The sequence below is a fragment of the Erpetoichthys calabaricus genome, chromosome 13, assembly GCF_900747795.2.
Source record: "Erpetoichthys calabaricus chromosome 13, fErpCal1.3, whole genome shotgun sequence".
Classification (NCBI taxonomy): Eukaryota; Metazoa; Chordata; class Cladistia; order Polypteriformes; family Polypteridae; genus Erpetoichthys; species Erpetoichthys calabaricus.
Window position 1 is genome coordinate 11,840,066 of NC_041406.2, and position 22,965 is coordinate 11,863,030.

Here is a 22,965-nt window from a genome sequence, read left to right on the forward strand (position 1 = left end):
AAAAAAAAAATCTTCATCTCTTGTTTCCTACCTAAAAGTACTGGTGTTGTCATTAATACGAATTCCAGGAAGTGTCTGTAATGGTCTACTTATGCCATCAAAGATTCTGGGCAATTTGTCATAATAGTGTTTTCTAGACATAGTTCAAGAAGAGTGAAATTCTCAATATGGTAACTGCAAGTCAGGCTTCTGACAAACCCGGAGGTATCTCTGAACCAGTCAATTTCTGTTTATTCCTACACCCCATCTAGTACGGTTGGGCACGAAGTATATCAAATGTTCGAATCAATATTTAAGAAAAATCAATAAACAAAAAACAATATTGCGATGTTTAGCACTTCTGTTTGACTTTCAATTACTTCTAAATGTTAAATAAAATCTGCAAAACCTCCAACATTTCTTGTGTGTTTCTATGTCGTGTGGCCTGAAGGTAATAAGCTTGAGAAAAAACTGGAGCAACAAGAAAAGGAAGAGTTTATAAAAGATAGTGTTGGCTCTGCAGTTTGCAAATGGTTTACCCAGGATGACAGTTCAACCAATACACTATCTAAAGATAAAACTGTATAAAACAAGTCCTCTTACTAAGCAGAGTTCCATAAAATATTTACAGCTGTATTGTACACCATATGGGTAGACAATTGCATTTCAGGTCATGATAAGCACAATATCAATTTATTCACATATTCCAAGGATCTACAATCAACTAATATGATTATAATTACACATCTCTGTCTCTAGACAAACAGACAGATCCTGATTAGCGACAATATTAAAATGACCTACCTAATATTACGTAGGTCACCCTATGTGCCACCAAAACAGCTCTGACCCGTCGAGGCAATGACTCAACAAGACCTAGCCCCAAGACATTACAACAGATCATTTAAGTCCAGTAAGTTGCAAGGTGGGGCCTCTATGGATTGGACTCGTTTTTTCCAGCACCTCACACACATACACCATTCAAATGAGATCTGGGGGATTTGGAGGCCAAGTCAACACCTTGAACTCTTTGTCATGTTGCTTAAACCTTTCCTGAATAATTTTTTACAGTGCTGCAGGGTACATTTATCCTGCTGAAAGAGTCCACTGCCATCAGGGAATATTATTGCCATGAAGGGGTGAACATGGTTTGCAGCATTCTTTAGGTGGATGGTATGTGTCAAAGTAACATCCATGTAAATGTCAGGGTGCAAGGTTTCCCACCATTACATTGCCCAAAGCATCACACTGCCTCTGCAAACTTACCTTCTTCCCATAGTACATCCTGTTTCCATCTCTTCCCCAGCTAAACAACGCACACCCACATGATCTAAATGAAAATGTAATTCATCAGACCAGACCACCTTCTTCCATTGCTCCATGGTCCATTTGGCTTATATGTCCACTGTATATGCTTCAGTAGATGACAGGGGTCAGTCTGGGCACTCTGATCCATCTGCGGCTACACAGTAAGCTGCCATTCACTGTGTGTTCTGACACTTTTCTCTCATGGCCGGCTAAGTTTTTCAGCAATTTGTGCTACAGCTCTTCTGTGGGCTTGGACCAGGCAGGTTAGTTTTCACTTTTCTTGTGAATCAATAAGCCTTAGGCACCTATGACCCTGTCACTGGTTCATCAGTTGTCCTTCCTTGGGCTACTTTTGGAAGGTACAATCTACTACATACCAGAAACACCCCATAAGACTAGCCCATTTTGGAGGGGCTCTGCCCCAGTCATTTATCCATCACAATCTGGCCCTTGTCAATGTCATTCAGATTCTTTCACTTGCCATTTTTCCTGCTTCCAACACATAACCTTCAAAAACTGACTGTTCACTTCCGGCCTAATATATCCCACCCCTTGACAGGTGCCATTGTAATGAGACAATCAATGTTATTCACTTCAACTGCCAGTGGTTTTAATGTTGTGGTTGATCAGTACAAAACATAAACTTAAAGTGCAATATTCATTTCAGTTAATAAAGATTAATACACACATCAGATGATGGCATCTGGAAAGCCTCATGTTAAATCCAAATAAAATTTTAATCCATAGGAAACTGTAATAAAGTAAAATTTCCTCACAAAACCATTAGACATTGCCTCATTTTCCAACGTTGCCTTCCCTTCTCAGCAAAGTGTTTTTTTGTTTTTTATTCGGCAGTTAAACACGCAATGAACCTATCGTGCCTTCTGAAATTAAATTTAAACAGCATCCAGCAGTTAAATTAATGACTACATCTGAATATTCCATAATCAAATAGACACAACTTATGAACAGTTAAAGAGTTAAGGCACTGCAGTAAGGAAACACAGCCCACCATTACAAATACCTTCATTTAGAGGGGAGCATTACAAAACTATTTTTGGTCTCTATTGTTACATTTATATTCATTATTTTCAACAGCAATTAAATAAGTGTTTTTGAAATATAAATTTTAGATTTATAATGAGACGACAGCCCTGAAAACCCATTCATCATCTAAAATGAAGTAGAGCTACAAAGAATGGAGAGAAGATCCAAAAACTGGCCTAAATCAAAGTCATTATGGATCAACTACAACACATGTCCTGAGTTAATCTGCAGCCGCATACTAAATTGCAGCTAGTAAGTATGGTAAATTCTGGAGAACATCTCTAGTTCTGAGCTCCATTACAGAAAAAAAGGTGCAGAACCAAACTCAAGTTCAACTTAGTCTAATACCAATGGCTCTTTTGTTTAATAAGATACTCCAAACAAAGACGTGAGTACAACTTTACGATTAAATCACAAAAAGAATTTAGTTTTAATTCTATCTGAATTGAAAATCTAACAAACCTTTATTGGTAAACCGTTACAAAATGCAGCAGCTAATAACCATTCAAGTTAATCATTCAATTTCTAACAGAGATGAAAACTAAACTTGTGACGCAAGAAAAAGATCATCATTTCTCTGACCGGCTAAGCAATTTTTCTTTCAAGTAGAACATTTGTTTAAACGGTCATGTTAACTGCTAACTTTTGGGAACTGTTGTTTACTCTTTAAATAAAGTTTTCTCTCTCTCTCTTCCTCTATCTCTCTCCACCTGTTCAAGACAGACCTTTTTTAATTGTTTCTATTATACCACACTGACGTAGTCACTCAAAATCTATCAAGATAATGATCTTGTACAATATGGCTTTATATGATGGGTATAGTAGAGGCTAGTATTCAGAGGAGGTCAGAGTTTGCATAATTCATTCATTAAATGTTTAAAATAAGGTATAAACTTTCAAAAAAGTGTCACAGTACTAACAGTGAAGGATCAATCACAAACAATGGGGAGAGGGGGTCATGCTTAGGATCCCATGCATCAGGTTTTGATAAAACGTGCTTCTTCCCCATTGGAACCTTTTTTTTTTTTTTTGCTGTGCTGGTGACAGTATAAAGTTATGTGAGAGCACCATCTGTCAAGCTGGTCACAGAGTTTCTACAGCCATTGCATTCCTTCATATATTCTACACAGTTATGCCAGTGGGTATCAGCCCAGCTTTTTACACTGAAGCAGGAATCTTGGGAGTTAATGATATTATTAATTGTACACATATGCCCATTTGCTTTCACATCAGAACAGATTCAGTTTATATTAATAGACACTGGTACCGTATATTTCTATCAACAGTCAAATGGAGTTTGATTATAACCTGAGATTTCTCAAAGTGGTATCAACATGGGCTGGCAGTACACTATTTATGAACACACTTTTGTGAAATGAAATCGTGAGGAAGGATTATACTGTGGCGTTCCTGTGGGTGACTTGCTTATCTCTTACATAATACTGCAACATTACCAGCGCTGCATTTTAACAAAAGTCATAAAAAACAAGAAGCTAGGAATAACCTTTTGAAATTTTAAACTATATTTTGTTTGGGCATCATGTGGTTTGTGTACCTCTCCATTAACAACAAGACCCACCACCATCACCATCATCACAAGGTGCAGTCTATATACAACCTTGATATTGACTGGGACAACCCACCTCTGCCATCACCAGGGCACTCTCAGACGGTACGTTAATTATTAACTACTTTAAATTTGCTTACATGCACTGTTCTTTGTACTACCTAATTTTCCTTAGTTCTGTACTTGTCACTATCTGGTATAGCATTAAATACCTGGGCTTGAAGGGGAGAGGATGAGCAGAATTAAATACCTGGGCATCTACATCAGTGAGGACCTCACTTGGACACTTAGCACCACACAGCTGGTCAAGAGGGCTCAACAGCGGCTGTACTTTCTGAGGAGGCTGAGGAAGTTTGGTATGTCGACTAAGATCCTCAGCAACTTTTACAGCTGCATTGTTGAGAGCATCTTGACCAGCTGCATCACCGTGTGGTACGGCAACACTACTGCTATGGACCGCAAATGCCTGCAGAGAGTGGTGAAGACTGCTGAGAAGATCACCAGGACCCCACTGCCCTCTCTGCAGAGCATCTACAACTGCAGAGTCCGCAGGAGAACTGCCTCGATCCTCTGGGACACCAACCACCCCCAAAACTAACTGTTCACACTTCTACCCTCAGGCAGGAGGTATAGGAGTACAAAATGCAGGACTTCCAGGCTAAAGAACTCTCTTTCCCAAGGCCATTAGACTCCTAAATAACTGAGTGGAGTTTATAATCGTGGATCACCTCATTCTATCGACCTCACACAACTGTATCGGACTTGTCCATCACACACCTACCTGCACATTACACTTTATATTTCTATTCTGTTATTATACTTAATGCTGCCTCAGTTACTTATTATCTATCTGCTACTTATTATTTATGTTTATCTTTATACGTTGGTTTTATCATTTGGTGTGGACAGCAAAGAAAGAATTTCATTGTACAGGGAAACATGTTTCCTTACTGTGCACATGACAAACTTTGAACTTGAACTTAACATTCGGAGCAAATAAAGATTTAAACTAAACTTCACTATCAAAAACTACACTTCTGTTATGAACACATATTAATAACCTTTAATATTACTAAACACTGAAAGACTATTACACAATTTTAATGAATTGCTACTATTATTTTTCATGTTATAGATGCATACATTAAAGAAGTGGTGATGACATAAGCAATTTATATGCCTCTAAAGTAACTCATAGTTACTCAGAGTACAGCACTAAATTACTTAAATCACTGAGGTGCAGGTTTAAGTACATCTGCCATTTTTATCACCTCTGTAGGGCAGCATCTGTCGTTTAGAGTTCGTTGCAATTGAAAACAGGTTTAGTATGGTGCCACAGTCTAAGGTAAGTGACAAAGCTTGCTACAGGTGAGTTTAAGATGGAGCAAAAGTTTCGCTTGCAGCTGTGTACCAACCATGAGATACATTTCTGAAAGTTCTCTCCCTTTAAGTTTGCAGCAAAAAAAGTTTCATTGCGATTTATGATGCCATTGTTATCTATACACCAGCCCTTCATCTAGAACAGGGGTGCCCACACTTTTTCAGCTTGCGAGCTACTTTTAAAATTATCTACCTACATTAAAAATGCTATATTATATATATGTTGTCATTCCTTACATAACTGAATAACCCTTATGGCACAATAACAATCCAATACATTTATGGTCACTACAGTATTTGGATTTAATAATCTTCATGTGGTAAAAGGCTGACTTGCGTAAATAAGTTGAGCCAAATAATGCGGTCAAGGAGGTAGCACATTTCCTCATGTTTGGGTACTTTTCCTCTGTAAGTTCCAAAACTGTCCATGAGCCCCATACTTCAGCTGAATGTCATCCTGTAGTGTCAAAATCTCATCCTCCAATGTAGAAGAGTTTTAGGTGAAACAGTGTTGCAATTTTTGATGTGAGTGAATCACCCTCAACATCTAAATAGACAGCACTTAAATGTAGCGATTGGCTCAAGTAAAGCTGAGTCTTGAAACCATCTGTCAAAGTCTGACAGACAATTTTCAATCTGTTCCGTGTAGCGTATGCTGTCAAGTTACACACACACCTTCTACTGAGTCTCCAGCTCTGACGCAAGGTTTTGGATGTTCCCCAAATCATGGTGTTGCAGGTTTAAGGGCAGATGTTGCATTTTTCATTTGAAAGCATTAACTGAGCTAATCATAGTGACCATGGTTTTGTCTTTTCCTTGCAGCTGTAAATTAAGCTCATTCAACATGTTGGTCAGATCGGAAAAAAATGCCAAGTCTAACAGCCATTGATCGTTATTAAGTTGCATGTATTCTGCATGTTTAATGACAAGGAGAAACTCCTTTCTCTCCGGCCAGGGGTCTCGAAATCTCAGCAGGAATTTCTCCCTGGCCATCTGCCTCAACGAAGGCCTCTTTTATCATCTCTCCGTCTTGGAAGGACTTCTTATGCTTAACTAGACAAAGAGCCCGTTTCGACAATGTAAGATGAAACTGGCACGAGTTTGTGTCAGCAGTGTATGAAGAACAAATGATAAGTAACGAAGAAGTTGTTTTGTAATGATTGTAGTCCGCTTCACTCATTACTGTACAGGCTTGTACTGTTAGTTGATGAATTTTCCAGGCCTATAGTATAATATTGAATGATGAATGTTCCAGTACAATATGGAATAGTAATAAGTATAAGCACCACAAACCTGATATAGGTGTATTGAATGAATGCGTAATTAGGCCTCGAGCTGTAGTCGAAATCACCTTTCAGGCCTCTAGAGATTTAATCGAAGTCGCCTTTGTCTTTAAATTTTTGCGGCCATAAATCTGCCACCTGCCGTGATGTTGGAGTTGGATTTGGGTTTTGTAAGGTTTTTCGGGCAGCTGCGCAGAAGGCGACTGCGCATGCGGCTTCGGACGGACGGACAGGAGTGAGTGAGTGAGGAGGCAGGCGAATTATGTATTAAGATGATCGAGTGACTCACCCGGAACGATGCTTCGGTGTGTCTGCCTTTGCTTTTGAATTCAGCCAAGTGAAAAATGATGGCAGTCCGATTAACTGCAATTTTTGTTCCCTCTCCTTTCTCTTTCTCAGATCGCTTTTCAGAAGGAAGTCAGTTTCGTAGTTTTTATGAACAATTCAAAAGTGCCTTTCCACATTTTCCTTCTTTGGAATAGCAATGATAGATTGACAGATCAGACAAACGCACTTCGATTGTGACATTGTGAGGAAAAAAAATCCTCTTTCAATTCCACATCCAGCCCATACCCTAAACAACCCTAAACCCAAACACCCACTCACCCAATCCCCTTTTTTTTTTTTTGATCCCTGCTTTAGTCAATATAAATTGGAAGGCTAACTAGTTCACTTACATAGCCGGAATTTTGCAGTAGCTTGCGCGTTTCATCGTCCGTGCAGGATGACCGTTGTGTTAGAAAAAACAAGATCTCAGACTGGCTGCCCTGTATGTCAGTCAAGTGGCAAATGCCAGATGGAGGATATATGATAGACTAACATTTAAAAAAAAATTTTTTTGAATGCAATGCGATCTACCTGCACTACCTTTCCGATCTACCAGTTGATCACAATTGATGTATTGGGCACCACTGATCTAGAAGAACTAAATTTTGAATTAGAATCTCATTTACTTTCATCAATCGCAAAACACACACCTTACATTATACCATTTAGCTTGTTGTATTCAAAGAACACATATAGAAATACTTCAGTTAAAAACTCATCATGCATGCACCCCATGGAATGTGGAAGCAAAACCTGAAGAAAAACCTATGTGCACAAAGGGAGAAAGTGCAAGTTGTACACAGTCAGTGACAAGATCTAGGATCCTTGAGCCACTGCATCACAGGTAAAAAAAATACTTTTCTAGCATAAAATGCTATGGTTTTGTTTTTGTAGGAAACAACTGAATGTTGTCCCATGAATGGTGCCGAATACCATATTATTTTAGTAACTAACAACAGCATCAGTTTGTAACTGCTTAAGGAATATAACTTTTTAATTACAGGAGACACAATGCATTTCTCCAGCAATCATACTATGGTGGGGAAAAAAAAAACTTAAATTTATCTAGTAGTGCCTATGTATGTCCAAAATTGCGTGGCGGTTGACACACCATGCTATAGCTTTGTTAAACTTCTAGGACACAAAGAATGGGTGGGCAAACACAAGCTTAAAGTAATAATTAATGCTAATTTTCAACACCAGAATCTAGAATGGGGCTGACATCCTACAGCGAGAATTTTTTTTTTTTTTTGTTCTTTATTTCGCCTTATACAATTTCTTGTATTAGGAATTTGGTAGTTTTCGCATACCCCTTGGGGTCAGAGCACAGGGTCAGCCATTGTACAGCGCCCCTGGAGCAATTACAGGTTAAGGGCCTTGCTCAAGGGCCCAGCAGAGTAGGATCTCTTTTGGCAGTGACAGGGATTCGAACCGGCAACCTTCGGGATACCAGCACAGATCCTTAGCCTCAGAGCCACCACTCCGCCCAAATTACAAATATTAACGTGTCAGTTACAAATAGATGCTTACCTAATCACATGGAAAATGGTGAAGAAACTGGATTGCTAACTCTTTATGAAATCCTTTTATTTTAGTTAGGGTCCCTAGTCTTCAGAAACCTTCTCAATACTCACCTATATAGTTTTGTCAGTAAGGAGCAAGGTTTTCAATTTGAGTTGAACAATGTAAACAGTCAAAACTGCAACGATATACACATTTGATGGAACCATCCATTCTTCAAATGAACTCTTAATTTTGAAATGCATCTTTGGGAGGAAAAACAAAATTAACTTCAACATCACAGCGTGCTGTTCTGGCAAATACCTCAGCCATACCACAAAAGCATAAAGAGTGAGAGTCAGGCCAAACTCACCATATGTTTTTTGTAAAACTCCACTCATTACTTTCAAAACCACTTCATCAGCTCAGGATGAGGAAGAGCCGGTTGTCTGTAAACTGCTTCTGTAGAACAGATCTAACTACTTGGACAAGCAGACACTTTGAGTTGCATCCTTCTCCCACTCACTCATAATTTACATAGGTAGGGAAACCAGACTCCACCTAAACCAATTTGAGACCTTTTGCATATTATTTAATTTTCTGTTACAGATTTTATAACACACACCAAAACCATTCACCCTATGTTAGCACTACTCTCACAGAAATAGAAAAGCATCACAGAACTGCAAGGGGTTCTTGCACTGCACAAATCAAAACCACAGCATCAGAAAAAGAATCGCCCATAAGTCGGCAACCACTAACTAGGGGTGTAAACTGAAATTTTACATATATATATATATATAGCCTATTTCACACCGAAAACTATTTAGGGGATTAAAAAAACAAACAATCAAAATGAATAGCACCTGAGCCCCATTACCTCCTAACCCAAGTCACAATGAGCTTAATAGATAAAACAAGATTTTTAACAATCCCAGATGTTCCTGCACTGGCAGTGGAAGGGATTATTTTTTCCATTTGTCAATTAATGAAATAACCTGTAGCAGCTACAGAGAACACAACTTATCAATTCAAATTAACACTTCAAAAGACAAAAACAAGTGAAAGTAAAGCATAAACCTCACAATCACTAGCTAACAATATGTTACCCTGCTTATTATACTCTATTTCTGTCACACCATACATTATTTTTAAATCATATTAAAAAACAAACTCTTGTTACTCAGCGCAAGCACTCAGGAAAATAAATGATTGTAGAATGCAGCGATTTACCAGTCAGAACTAACAAAAGTAATTAGGACCTACGACTCCGTCTTGGCATTGTCTTCATAGAAAACTCCGGAATGCTTCTTCCTAGATACTCCTGTATAGCTGTTGGGCTGCTATGATATGCCATTTCACATTTGCAGTAGGTACAGAATACTCCCATACTTTAGAAGACCGCAGTCTTTTACATAAAGGACCTGCCGGTGAAATAGGCACTGCCACCTTGATCTCTTGAAAGATGGTAAAAACGTGATGCGTCGATATGCCGACACCCATTGATAAATTTAAATAATGAACTACGTTGATTAAATCAATGCACCGTAACAGCACTACTCTTCATACAAAAACATTTACCAAATTTTTCAGATTTTAATTACAGTGGGGTGGTGGGTCCGATGACCTTTGGCAGTTCAACATAGAGTTTATCTGTAGTACTAGGGTCTGTACCGTGTTAGCCATTATGAATGTTGAGAAAAGCCAAGCAAAATGACACCTTTTATTGGCTAACTAAAAAGATTACAATATACAAGTTTTCGAGGCAACTCAGGCCCCCTCTTCAGGGAACATGGTTACATCTTGCTTGAAGAAGGGGCCTGAGTTGCCTCGAAAGCTTGTATATTGTAATCTTTTAAGTTAGCCAATAAAAGGTGTCATTTTGTTTAACAGAGTTTATAAAGAATAACACGATATTCATGGACTAACTTAAATTATATTAATATGTGCACAAACTAAACAGGCTCACTAACATTTTCTCACCAGTAACTAAAAAATAAATACTGCTTAAAATCAATACCAAAAAAAAGACATAAAACATTAATATATCATTGTCAGATGAATCACTGAATACTAAGGCAATTAAGGTTAGATTGTGCATTAAAGCAGAAATAGGAAGTGGTATGGACTGAGCAAGTGCAGAAATTAGTCATAACTGGAAAAGGCATCACATTTATTCCGGTACCATCCACACATGTATGTGCTTTACTCAGATTTCAGTTGTTAAACTAAAACTCATTAACATTACTTTGGTTTCAAAAACCCCAAAGAACAATACAACAAATTTATTGTTTGTGGATTCATTTTCAGGAATTTAATATGCAACTTCAGTAGCCCTGCTAAATGTGCATCTTAGAGATTATGCACTTCCATTAATGCACTGCACTCCATGTCTAATGATTACAGAAATTTTCTTTGTACTTCATAACATTAATGAATGGCTGACATCAGGGTTAGGCACTGAAAATGTAAAAATATGAACAACAAAAATATTTTAAAAATAGTACAAACATACATTTTAATATGAATATCTTAATCTTATTTTTTTATCTGACAGTCTTAAACACTGTCATATCTTCATTTTGCAAGCATCAATATTTTGTTCATATTGATAGGATGCCATCTACTCCAAGATGCTTTGCAATTTCAGCGATATTAAAATACAAAAATTGTACATCTCAGAATCAAGCATACACTAAACACGTGTTGTACACCAAGCAGCTGTGCAGCAATCAGAAACCAATGTTTTTTGTTCTTAATTTGGCATACATATGTTACTAATTAAGTTTCCACAGACAGGCTGAAGAAGATGTTGAACTGGATGGCATGAATAATAGGGATGTCACCTCAAAGGATGTCCTGGACCACAGACACTGGAGCAAACAGGATTGGGGGCCAACTAGCTAACCCAGAAAATAGCTTATTTAATATTCAACTAAAGATAATGATGCTGACAACATTTAAAACAGTTCCAGGAATAAATGAGAATAAACCTCTCTACAAACAAGACATACTTGAAAGTCTTCATTAAAAACACATAATAGATTGAAACTGCAAAAAAAGACTGCACTCTCAAAAAGGCTTCAGCATATTATTCTATTTACTGCCTAACACCCGAGTGCATGTTTTGAGGATAGACGAAAAATCAACTAAGAAATATTACCAATTTCTTAACAAGCCTTCTTACCTTTCACTACTTCAAAAAAGACAAGCAGTACAAAACATGCAAGTGTTACGTTGCCAAGGTGGTAATGGTTTAAGATTTCAGTCTCCACATTAGCTACGGTACCTCAGCTTCATATTATTAAAAGACTTTGACTTCACATTGGTCTAATTATCTCACTCTCAGGCATGTTAACAGTATAAAAAGGCAGGTTTATTCAACTGCAAAGTATTTACTTTCAACGTAAAAGGAACTTACATCAGTCATATGTCCTGGCTCTCCAATAGCAGACTGGATAAAACGGTTAAATGTATTATTAAATTATGGTGTGCTATGCTTCATCCTCATTTCATTTATCTTGCATAGGACTAGATTTTCTGTTCCCTTCTGTTTGTTACAGAAAATTAACTTAAGAGTAAGAAAATGCAAAGAATGATGCCAAAAACCTCGTTACAAGTAACGTTAACCTGTCTTTCTAGTCTGTTTTTCTTAACCGTACAATGTGCATACATTTTCAAGAACCCCTGGGTCACTAACATCTGGAAAGCAAACTGTTTTGTTACATTACATATATCAGGTATTAAAAAAAATGGAATGTGGGCAAACACTACAGCATACTACCCTCACCTGCATAGTCTGCCTTTTAGGTTCATATGTTAGTCCTGTCAACACAAAGGTAGATTATGAGATTGTGGTTTTAGACAATATTGGGCTGCATTGCTGGTGGTAACACATTAAAAGCAATGTGCATTTAGTAGCAGATGAATTTTTAAATTAACAAATTCCGTAACACAATACTTATTTTACTGAAGTAAAAGTAAAAGCTTGGGGGCTTAGCTTGGTGACTATTTACTTCTCAGAACATGAAGGACTAAACATGTTTTTAAAACATAATACAATTTTTAAATTTGGCTCTGTTTCTTTTTTGCGTCAGAGACAAAGCTCTAAGTTTTACCTTTGATTCATACCCCAAGACTGTCAGAAACCAGACTAGTGGCTATGCCAGTTTTGCCAAAAGTCAGTATAAAATTCAAAAATATCTTTGGCTTACAAAAATCTCAACTCAAAACGTATTTTTAGAAGCAATTATTAAAATTTCAATTGTCTTTTCTCAATTCAGGTATCAAAGAAAATTTATTAAATACTCCACTGAAAATGCCAGTCACATGAAACAGCTTCTGACACAAATATCAATGGCCTTAAACTTAAAGACCCCAAAACATCTGTTACTCCCATTATGAAATGCAGACATTTGAAATGCACAAAACAGAAACATTACGCAACACAGCTGACAAACATTCTTTCTTTACACATGGTTAAGTTAAATGTATTCTGGACAACATCTTTGACAAAATGCCAGCCTTAGTGTGTTTTTAGAATAAAAATTTCATACTGGGGAAAAATATCACTCTTAGGATGCATAATTGTGCATGCTCAAAAATATCTATGTCACAGCTTACACTAAAAACCTGCAAAAATATTTTTGCATATAGGTTTTTATATCAGTACTAATGTGTCCTAGGCACTAGGTAACCAAGAAGAGTAGTAATCTACTGGCTAATATCTCAACATTACAGCCTATTATTAAAATATATCAGCAAACAAATAGAAAATGTGTTTTACCCCTTAATGTAAAAAACATTAAAAAAAACCACTTCAGCCATTGAGCTGAAGTCATGTATAAAGCAGATTATTCTCAAAAACACATGAAACAAATTATTAATATGCCTTATAAATTAAGAACAAAAATGCATAACAGATTATAATATATCAAATGAAAAACCTGAAAACCAACAGGGATAATTAAATTCATATCTCTTAATCATCATCTTCTTTTGGCTGCTCCCGTTAGGGGTTGCCACAGCAGATCATCTTCTTCCATATCTTTCTGTTCTCTACATCTTGTTCTGTTACACCCATCACCTGCACATCCTCTCTCACCAATACCATAAACCTTCGCTTAGGTCTTCCTCTTTTATTCTTCTCTGGCAGCTCTATCCTTAGCACCCTTCTCCCAATATCCCCAGCATCTCTCCTCTGCACATGTCCAAACCAATGTATTCACGCCTCTATGACTTTGTCTCTCAACCGTCAAACTTGAGCTGATCCTCTAATGTCCTCATTTCTAATCACGTCCATCATCGTCAAACACAGTGCAAATCTTAGCATCTTTAACTCTGCCACCTCCAGCTCTGTCTCCTGCTTTCTGATCAGTGCCACTGTCTCCAGCCCATATAACATAGCTGGTCTCACTACCGTCCTGTAGACCTTCCCTTTCACTCTTGCTGATACCCGTCTGTCACAAATCACTCCTGACACTCTTCTCCGCCTACTCCACCCTGCCTGCACTCTCTTCTTCACCTCTCTTCTACAATCCCCATTACTCTGTACTGTTGATCCCAAGTATTTAAACTCATCCACCTTCGCCAACACTACTCCTTGCATCCTCACCATTCCACTGACCTCCCTCTCATTCACACACATGTATTCTGTCGTGTTGTTCCAACGGACCTTCATTTCTCTCCTCTCTAGAGCATATCTCCACCTCTCCAGGGTCTCCTCAACCTGCTCCCTACTCTAGCTACAGATCACAATGTCATCAGCAAACATCACAGTCCACAGGGACTCCTGTCTAATCTCATCTGTCTACCTGTCCATCACCACTGCAAATAAGAAAGGACTCTGAGCCAATCCCTGATGTAATCCCACCTCCACGTTGAATGCATCCGTCACTCCTACTGCAGAACTCACCACTGTCACACTTCCCTCGTACATATCCTGTACAACTCTTACGTACTTCTCTGCCACTCCCGACTTCCCCATACAATACCACAGCTCCTCTCGAGGCACCCTGTCATATGCTTTCTCCAGGTCCACAAAGACGCAATGCAACTCCTTCTGGCCTTCTCTAAACTTCTCCATCAACATCCTCAGAGCAAACATTGCATCTATGGTGCTCTTTCTTGACATGAAACCATACTGCTGCTCCCTAATCCCTAATGGGCTGGAGGAGGAGTATAGGGACCCAATCAATGACTTTGTTAAATGGTGCGACTCAAACCACCTACACCTGAACACCAGCAAAACCAAAGAGCTGGTGGTGGATTTTAGGAGGCCCAGACCCCTCATAGACCCAGTGATCATCAAAGGTGACTGTATGCAGATGGTGCAGACCTATAAATATCTGGGAGTGCAGCTGGATGATAAATTAGACTGGACTGCCAATACTGATGCGCTGTGCAAGAAAGGACAGAGCCGGTTATACTACCTTAGAAGGCTGGCGTCCTTCAACATCTGCAATAAGATGCTGCAGATGTTCTATCAGACAGTTGTGGCGAGCGCCCTCTTCTACGCAGTGGTGTGCTGGGGAGGCAGCATTAAGAGGAAAGACGCCTCACGTCTGGACAAACTGGTGAGGAAGGCAAGCTCTATTGTTGGCATGGAGCTGGACAGTTTAACATCTGTGGCAGAGCGAAGGGCGCTCAGCAGGCTCCTATCAATTATGGAGAATCCACTGCATCCACTTAATAGTATCATCTCCAGACAGAAGAGCAGCTTCAGCGACAGACTGCTGTCACTGTCCTGCTCCACTGACAGATTGAGGAGATTGTTTCTCCCCCAAACTATGCGACTCTTTAATTCCACCCAGAGGGGTAAACGTTAACATTCATCATTATACATAGTTATTGTCTGTTTTTCTGTTTTTCACCTGCATTGTTATCATTTTTTAATTTAATATTTATTGTATCAGTATGCTGCTGCTGAAGAATGTGAATTTCCCATTGGGATTAATAAAGTATCTATCTATCTATCTATCTATCTAATCATCACCTCACATCTTAACTGGGCTTCCACTACTCTTCCCCGTAACTTCATGCTGTGGCTCATTAATTTTATTCCCCTGTAGTTACTGCAGTCCTGCACATCTCCCTTATTCTTAAATATCAGCACCAGTACACTTCTTCTCCACTCCTCAGGCATCCTCTCATTTTCCAAGATTCCATTAAACAATCTGGTTAAAACCTCCACTGCCATCTCTCCTAAACACCTCCATGCTTCCATAGGTATGTCACCTGGACCAACAGCCTTTCCGTTTTTCATCCTCTTCATAGCTGTCCTTACTTCCTCCTTGTTAATCCATTGCACTTCCTGATTCAGTATCTCCACATCATCCAACCTCTTTTCTCTCTCGTTCTCTTCATTCATCAGCCTCTCACAGTACTCTTTCCATCTGCTCAACACACTCTTCTGCTTGTGAGTATGTTTCCATCTTTATCCTTTATCACAACTAAACTGCTGCACATCTTTCCCAGCTCGGTCCCTCTGTCTAGCCAATCGGTACAGGTCCTTTTCTCCCTCCTTAGTGTCCAACCTCTCATACAACTCATCATACGCATTTTCTTTAGCCTTCACCACCTCTCTCTTCACCTTGTGCCATATCTCCATGTACTCTTGTCTACTTTCTGCATCTCTGACTATCCCACTTCTTCTTTGCCATCCTCTTCCTCTGTATACTCTCCTGTATTTCCTCACCACCAGGCTTCCTTTTCCTTCCTCTTTCCAGATGTCACGCAAAACACCCTTCTTGCTGTCACCCTTACTATATCTGCTGTAGTTTCCCAACTGTCTGGTAATTCTTCACTGCCACCCAGTGCCTGTCTCACCTCCTCCCTAAACTCAACCTTTCAGCCTTCCTTTTTCAACTTCCAGCATTTGATCCTTGGCTCTGCCCTCACTCTCTTCCTCTTCTTAACTCATATATCTCTTAATAATATTATTATATTACCAATTTACCATAGAAACATGAAGCCAGGTAACATTATAACTGAGTGATTATTTATATGATACAAAAATACATACCACCTATGTGGCTAGGAGCATCCAGTTTAGGCTCACATTTTGGAAGAGTGAGATCTGAAAAGTGAATAAAATAAACAGCAAATTAATTCACAGTATTAAATATAAAAAAAAAATGCATTTACTTCATTTGAACACACTTTAAGCCAAATAATTTTGAATTTCCAAATTCCAAAATTGTTATAGGAGGCATAATTACTACCAATAGCAGTTCTCACACATATTTAAAGTTTTAAAAATACGGTTACCATTTCTTTTTTTTGTAGAACAATGCTGTCCTTTACATAAATTCTACATTTTTTAAACACAGACATTTGTGCTTTTAATTTCTCCCCCCAATTAAAGACAATCCATTAAAACTTAGAGATAGCATGCTTTTATTTAAAAATGAATGATCAAAGACTCATCCAGTAGTTTCATGCATTAATTAATGCAACATTACTTCACAAGAGCACAGAGAAAAATTGCAAAAGACTAAACAGAAGCAGCTTTCTGTTTGAAGGGCAGTTTACAATTCTTATTTCCATCAGTCTTCTGAAGCTAATTATAAAGATTCTTATCACTTTTACATCAAAAACGTGTTTCTTTTTGTTACTTAACTATAATATTTCTATGATATCATTACATAGATCTTCAAAAATTTTTTTACAGCAGCTTAGTTTGTAGTTCATGCTTTATTTAGGTTTGATGAGGGCAAACCAGAACATCACGTGTTTAAAACGAAAAAAAAAATCTATTTTCACATACTGAGCAATGTTAACAATTAACCATTGTTCCATTACCTTACGAGTTTTAACTGAAAAACAAAAAAACATCATAAGGATTTTTTTTGCTTTACTAGATTCCTTATACAGAATTACTTTCAAGCATGAGGCTCATATTAATATGCACATTACATAATACATTACAACAAAAAAAAGTTAATCAACTAAATTTTGTAAATTTTGCACACAATGACAGAGCAAGAAATATCAATAAACGTGCTATATGTTCCTAATTTATTATCTTGAGCCAGGAACCCATATTTCATCTAAAGCAGTAATTCTCAGCTAGTGGGCCACGACCCAGTTTATGTCAGTGGGTCACAAGTTTTTTTTTTTTTTTTTATAAATATAAAATCGCAGTGGGTCATGATGGGTCACTGCTCCAATTACTGCACTCAATTCACCAACCCACTCCCCACTTCTATGTAGGTCGCAAAGACACTTACATGGAAAACAGAAAAAGTGGGCTGCAACACCAGAAAGGTTGAAAAGTTGAGGAAACACTGATCTAGAGGCACTGTTACAAGAAAACATTAACGTTCAAAAGGTATGCCCCAATAATATGCCGATAGTATGATGAAAACTGGAAGATAAAACTGGTGTTTCAATTATGTCATAGTATGTAAAAATATGACACATCAAACAGACAATATTCTGTTCTGTTTGAGAGGAACAAAACACCAGTTTTCCTTATTCCTTGTCACTGCATTCTATGATTTGTACTTCTAGACAAGCATTCATCGGTTGTCAGCTGTCATGCACACAGAGCCAACCCATACATCTAAACAAAAAAATGAATACTGTTTTGATTTTATTGAAGCAAGACACAGAATGATTGAAGAGAGTCACTGGGTATGTCACATTAGGCAACTAGCTTCATGGGAGAGCGCTACTGACTGCCTCAGATTTGCCAAGATTAGGTAAACGAAGTCTATGACTAAAAATCACTTGAAAAATCACATAATGTGAACATAGCCTTAACTCCCCCACCCATGTGAGCCATGTCTCAGTACCATGCTTCACTCATGCACTTCAAGGTGCAGACAATGACAGATTTAACAAGGGTAAGTAGATAGCGGGGCATACCTGCAATACCGGGTCTATAAGAGCCGAAGTTCTCAGCTCCCAGCCTGATAATGAATAGACTACACCAGTTACGGACGTCTGAGCATGTCAATATACTACGATTTCTAAGTAAAAATGTATACAACTTCTTCTTCTTCTTTTGGCTGCTCCCTTTAGGGGTTGCCACAGCGTATCATCTTTTTCCATCTCTTCCCGTCCTCTGCATAATTTCTGTCACACCCATCACCTGCATGTCTTCTCTCACCACTTCCATAAACCTTCTCTTAGGCCTTCCTCTGTTCCTCTTACGTGGCAGCTCTATCCTTAGCACCCTTCTCTCATTATCTATCTATCTATCTATCTATCTATCTATCTATCTATCTATCTATCTATACTCAGCATCTCTCCTCAGCACATGTCCAAACCAACGCAATCTCACCTCTCTGACTTTGTCTCCAAACCGTCCAACTTGAGCTGACCCTCTAATGTCCTCATTTCTAATTCTGTCCATCCTCGTCACACTCAATGCAAATCTTCACATCTTAACTCTGCCACCTCCAGCTCTGTCTCCTTTCTCATCAGTGCCACCGTCTCCAGCCCATATAACATAACTGGTCTCACTACCATCCTGTAGACCTTCCCTTTCACTCTTGCTGATAGCCGTCTGTCACAAATCACTCCTGGCACTCTTCTCCACCCTGCCTGCACTCTCTTCTTCACCTCTCTTCTACAATCCCCATTACTCTGTACTGTTGATCCCAAGTATTTAAACTCATCCACCTTCACCAACTCTACTCCCTCATCCTCACCATTCCACTGACCTCACTCTCATTTACACACATGTATTCTGTCTTGTTCCTACTGACCTTCATTCCTCTCCTCTCTAGAGCACATCTCCACTTCTCCAGGGTCTCCTCAACCTTCTCCCTACTCTCGCTACAGATCACAATGTCATCAGCAAACATCATAGTCAACGGGGACTCCTGTCTAATCTCGTCTGTCAACCTGTCCATCACCATTGCAAATATGAAAAGGCTCTCAGGAAAGTTTCACCAATTTTCAAATTCTTAAATGTGTAATGAACAACTAAGCTTTTTCTGACAAAAGTATTTTCTTTTGCATTATTAAGTACAGCGTCCTTTGATTAACAGATATTAATCAAATGTGAAAGATGAAATGGATTAAGATCTGCATCCCTAGTCAAACATTGTAACATTTTATCTTTTGACAACGGTTTTTACTTAATGTTATTCTGGATACTGATTAGGCATGAAACGGTATACTTATTACAGTATATGATGCAACTCTTATTGAAATTAAGACTTCACAATACAATATTCCCATAATATTACATTTACATTAAAGACATGTACTGCATGTTTAGTGTCACTTATTTTCAAACATTCTTAAAACAAATCACTGCAAAATAAACAAGTTTGAACATATGTTTTTGTAAGCTTATACTTTTCATAAAAATAATTTTAAATATGAACAAAATATTTAAACATGTTGCATCGTAATTAGCTCATGCAAGTAAGAAGTTCTCTGTACACGTGACAATAAGGATCCTATGAACCTACAAATTTAATGCAGTGAAAAACCTCACAAATTCAAGAGTCTTTTTGTTTTCTAATTTACATCAAATATTGTTTCAAAACTGACTGTCCTTCTTTTTTTCTGCTTGCATACCTTACTGACCTGTTAGCTGTGGGTACTGATTTCTTATGTAAAGAACTTATATTTCCTCTTAGGAAAAAGGAAAATAATAATCTGCAGGAAGCTGAGGCCTCTCCACTGTGACAATATCCCCTGCAGTTGAAAACATTCACTCACTGGGCAAAAGTGCTGAGGTAGCAGGGACACACATAGGGAATGATTTGAACAGAAACGCAAGAACACTTTCTCCTCCATGCTAGAGGAATGCTGTTGTAAGCAGTGCATGGTCCACATCTATGTTGTGTTTTGCCAACTTCCACCTTCACATCATTAAACAGACTGTCAATAACAGTTCTGCTAAAGTTCAGTCAGTTTGTCATTTTATACCTTAGTTCTAGTTTTACAACCCAATTTTTAAATTCTCAACAAATAATGAAAGACACTCTTTTCCCTTTCTGTTTAATTTCAGTCATGTGGTAATGTCATACAATATACAATACAAAGCCAATTTCCATATTTCAGTGTTGTTCATCACAAAATGAGACAACAAATGTTATAATTAAGCTTGAAATAAACAAGTTAAAAAAAAAAAAAGTGTTACTTGATCAACATAGATATTTTGTGTAACATTATGGTAGTACAAATTTCTATAAAACTAGGGGGCTTCGCTTGCCAAACCCCCTGGCCTGCTCTAAACGCCAGCCACTTCACGTCTCTGCTGCTCACATATGTGGATTTCACTTTCACCAAACATCAAATCTTTTAATTCTCGCGGATACGCCTCTTCATTGAAGAAACACTACTTTTCCCTGATGGCAACACAAATTAGACGATCTACAAGTCTCCGAGTTAAAGTTTAAATCTGAACAATATATTCAATCTCTTTTCGCTGTTCCGTTATTTTACAGAGTAATAATTCCTCTTTGTTTGCGCTAATGCAATCTTTACTATCGTTTTTTGAGACTTTCAAATTTTAGTACTTTCTTTATCTCTAATCTGCTCTGCAGGTGTATCGCACTAATGTTTTTGAATTCTTTACGATGTTCTACTTTGTCATCTACTCAAAGTTTCATCTCGTAGGACATGAAAGTATCTCTCTGAAAAGTCACATCTCGTCCCAGAATATTTTTATTATAATAGAGAGAAATAATCAACTAGTATCCACTACAGTAATCCTTCGCTATATCACACTTCGACTTTAGCGGCTTCACTCTATCACGGATTTTATATGTAAGCATATATCGCGGATTTTTCGCTGGTTCGTGGGTTTCAGTAGACAATGGGTCTTTTAATTTCTGGTACAGTAATCCCTCGCTACTTCGCGGTTCACTTTTCGCGGATTCACGACTTCGCGGATTTTATATGTAAGCATATCTAAATATATAACGCGGATTTTTCGCTGCTTCGTGGGTTTCTGCGGACAATGGGTCTTTTTACTTCTGGTATTTGCTTCCTCAGTTGGTTTGCCCAGTTGATTTCATACAAGAGATGCTATTGGCGGATGGCTGAGAAGCTACCCAATCAGAGCACGCAGTTAAGTTCCTGTGTGCTGCTGATTGGCTCAGCGACGGAGTGCTGCATTAACCAGGAAGTCTCATCTCACTCATTCAGCATTAACGTGCTCTTGCTACTGCATTCAGGGGATTATCACCTTCATCGTCATCATTTTTACTGCGCAGCATATTCATCACCATCATCACGTCATATATAGCTACGTGTACTCCGCTATACAGTAAGTGTAAACTTATCTACCGATTTCATATTGCTTAGCAGTTGTCCCTGTTATTAATAGAGTAAAGGGTGGGTTGTAAACAATACAGGGAGGGTTTAAAAACGCCCAAATACACAAATAATTAAATAAATATGGTGTCCCTACTTCGCGGAAATTCAGTTATCGCGGTCGGCCTTGGAACCTATCTCCCGCGATAAGTGAGGGATTACTGTACATGCTTCCTCAGTTGGTTTGCCCAGTTGATTTCATACAAGGGACGGTATTGGCAGATGGCTGAGAAGCTACCCAATCAGAGCACGTATTACTTATTAAATAAAACTCCTCAAATATATTGTGAGCACGGGGGCTGTTCGCACCCCTAGAGGATACGAACACTCGTCTAAAAAATGCTGAAAGACTACCTTCACATTGCTCCCTTCCTTGCTGGGCTTCCTTGCAGCTGCTTTGTCAAGCAACATGCTTCCCGCACGGTGCTTTGCATACTTAAAAGCTCGAACGGCACCTAAGGGTTTTTGATTGTTGCTTTTCTCTCTCTCTCTCTCTCTGACATTCTCTGCTCCTGACGTGCACTCCTTTGAAGAGGAAGATATGTTTGCATTCTTTTGTGAGACAGAACTGTCATCTCTGTCTTGTCATGGAGCACGTTTAAACTTTTGAAAAAGAGACAAATGTTTGTTTGCAGTGTTTGAATAAAGTTCCTGTCTCTCTACAGCCTTCTGTGTTCCTGTGCAAATCTGTGACCCAAGCATGACAAAATAAAAATAACCATATAAACATATGGTTTCTACTTCGCAGATTTTCACCTTTCGTGGGGGTGGGGGGTTGAGGGGGGGTTGGGGGTTTGGGGTGGGGGGGTTCTGGAACACAACTCCCGCGATCGAGGAAGGATTACTGTATAGCATTTAATATGTATCAAATATTTTCTTGATGTTAATTCCTTTAGAATTATTTAACAATCTTTATTCTTTTTAAATAAATAAATAAAAATTCAATCTAGGGTTGCAAGTTTCCATTGCCACAATCTAGTCTGCCTGCCACCTGACAAGCATTGGACCATAGTTGTGGTTGATGAGCCCTAGTGGTGGTTTGACATAGTTTTTATGCTGAGCCTGACTGGACTATGTGGGTCATCCAGCCACCAGGCTCTGATGATTAAAGATTACTCCCAAGCTTACCTCCAGGAGTATCTACAAAATCTGTGTTCCGGTGGAAGTCCTCTTAAGATTTACCTTTAACTGTTTTAAAAATAATTACATAGAAAGCAGGCACACATTCCACCACCTTATCACAGCTTTTCAGAAATCCAGAAAGGCAAATAATGCCAAACATAAGGGGAA

The 22,965-nt window shown here is 38.4% G+C and overlaps 1 protein-coding gene across 4 annotated transcripts in view; it reads right to left on the bottom strand.

Moving 5' to 3' along the window:
• The window catches only part of triob (trio Rho guanine nucleotide exchange factor b), a 317,404-nt gene that overhangs the window by 223,155 nt on the left and 71,284 nt on the right, over positions 1–22,965 (bottom strand). For all 4 annotated transcript variants that reach the window (XM_028817964.2, XM_028817963.2, XM_028817965.2 and 1 more), the window contains exon 2: positions 16,415–16,468. In XM_028817964.2, coding sequence (XP_028673797.1) covers positions 16,415–16,468 — 54 coding nt within the window. The remainder of the gene's footprint in view (positions 1–16,414; positions 16,469–22,965) is intronic.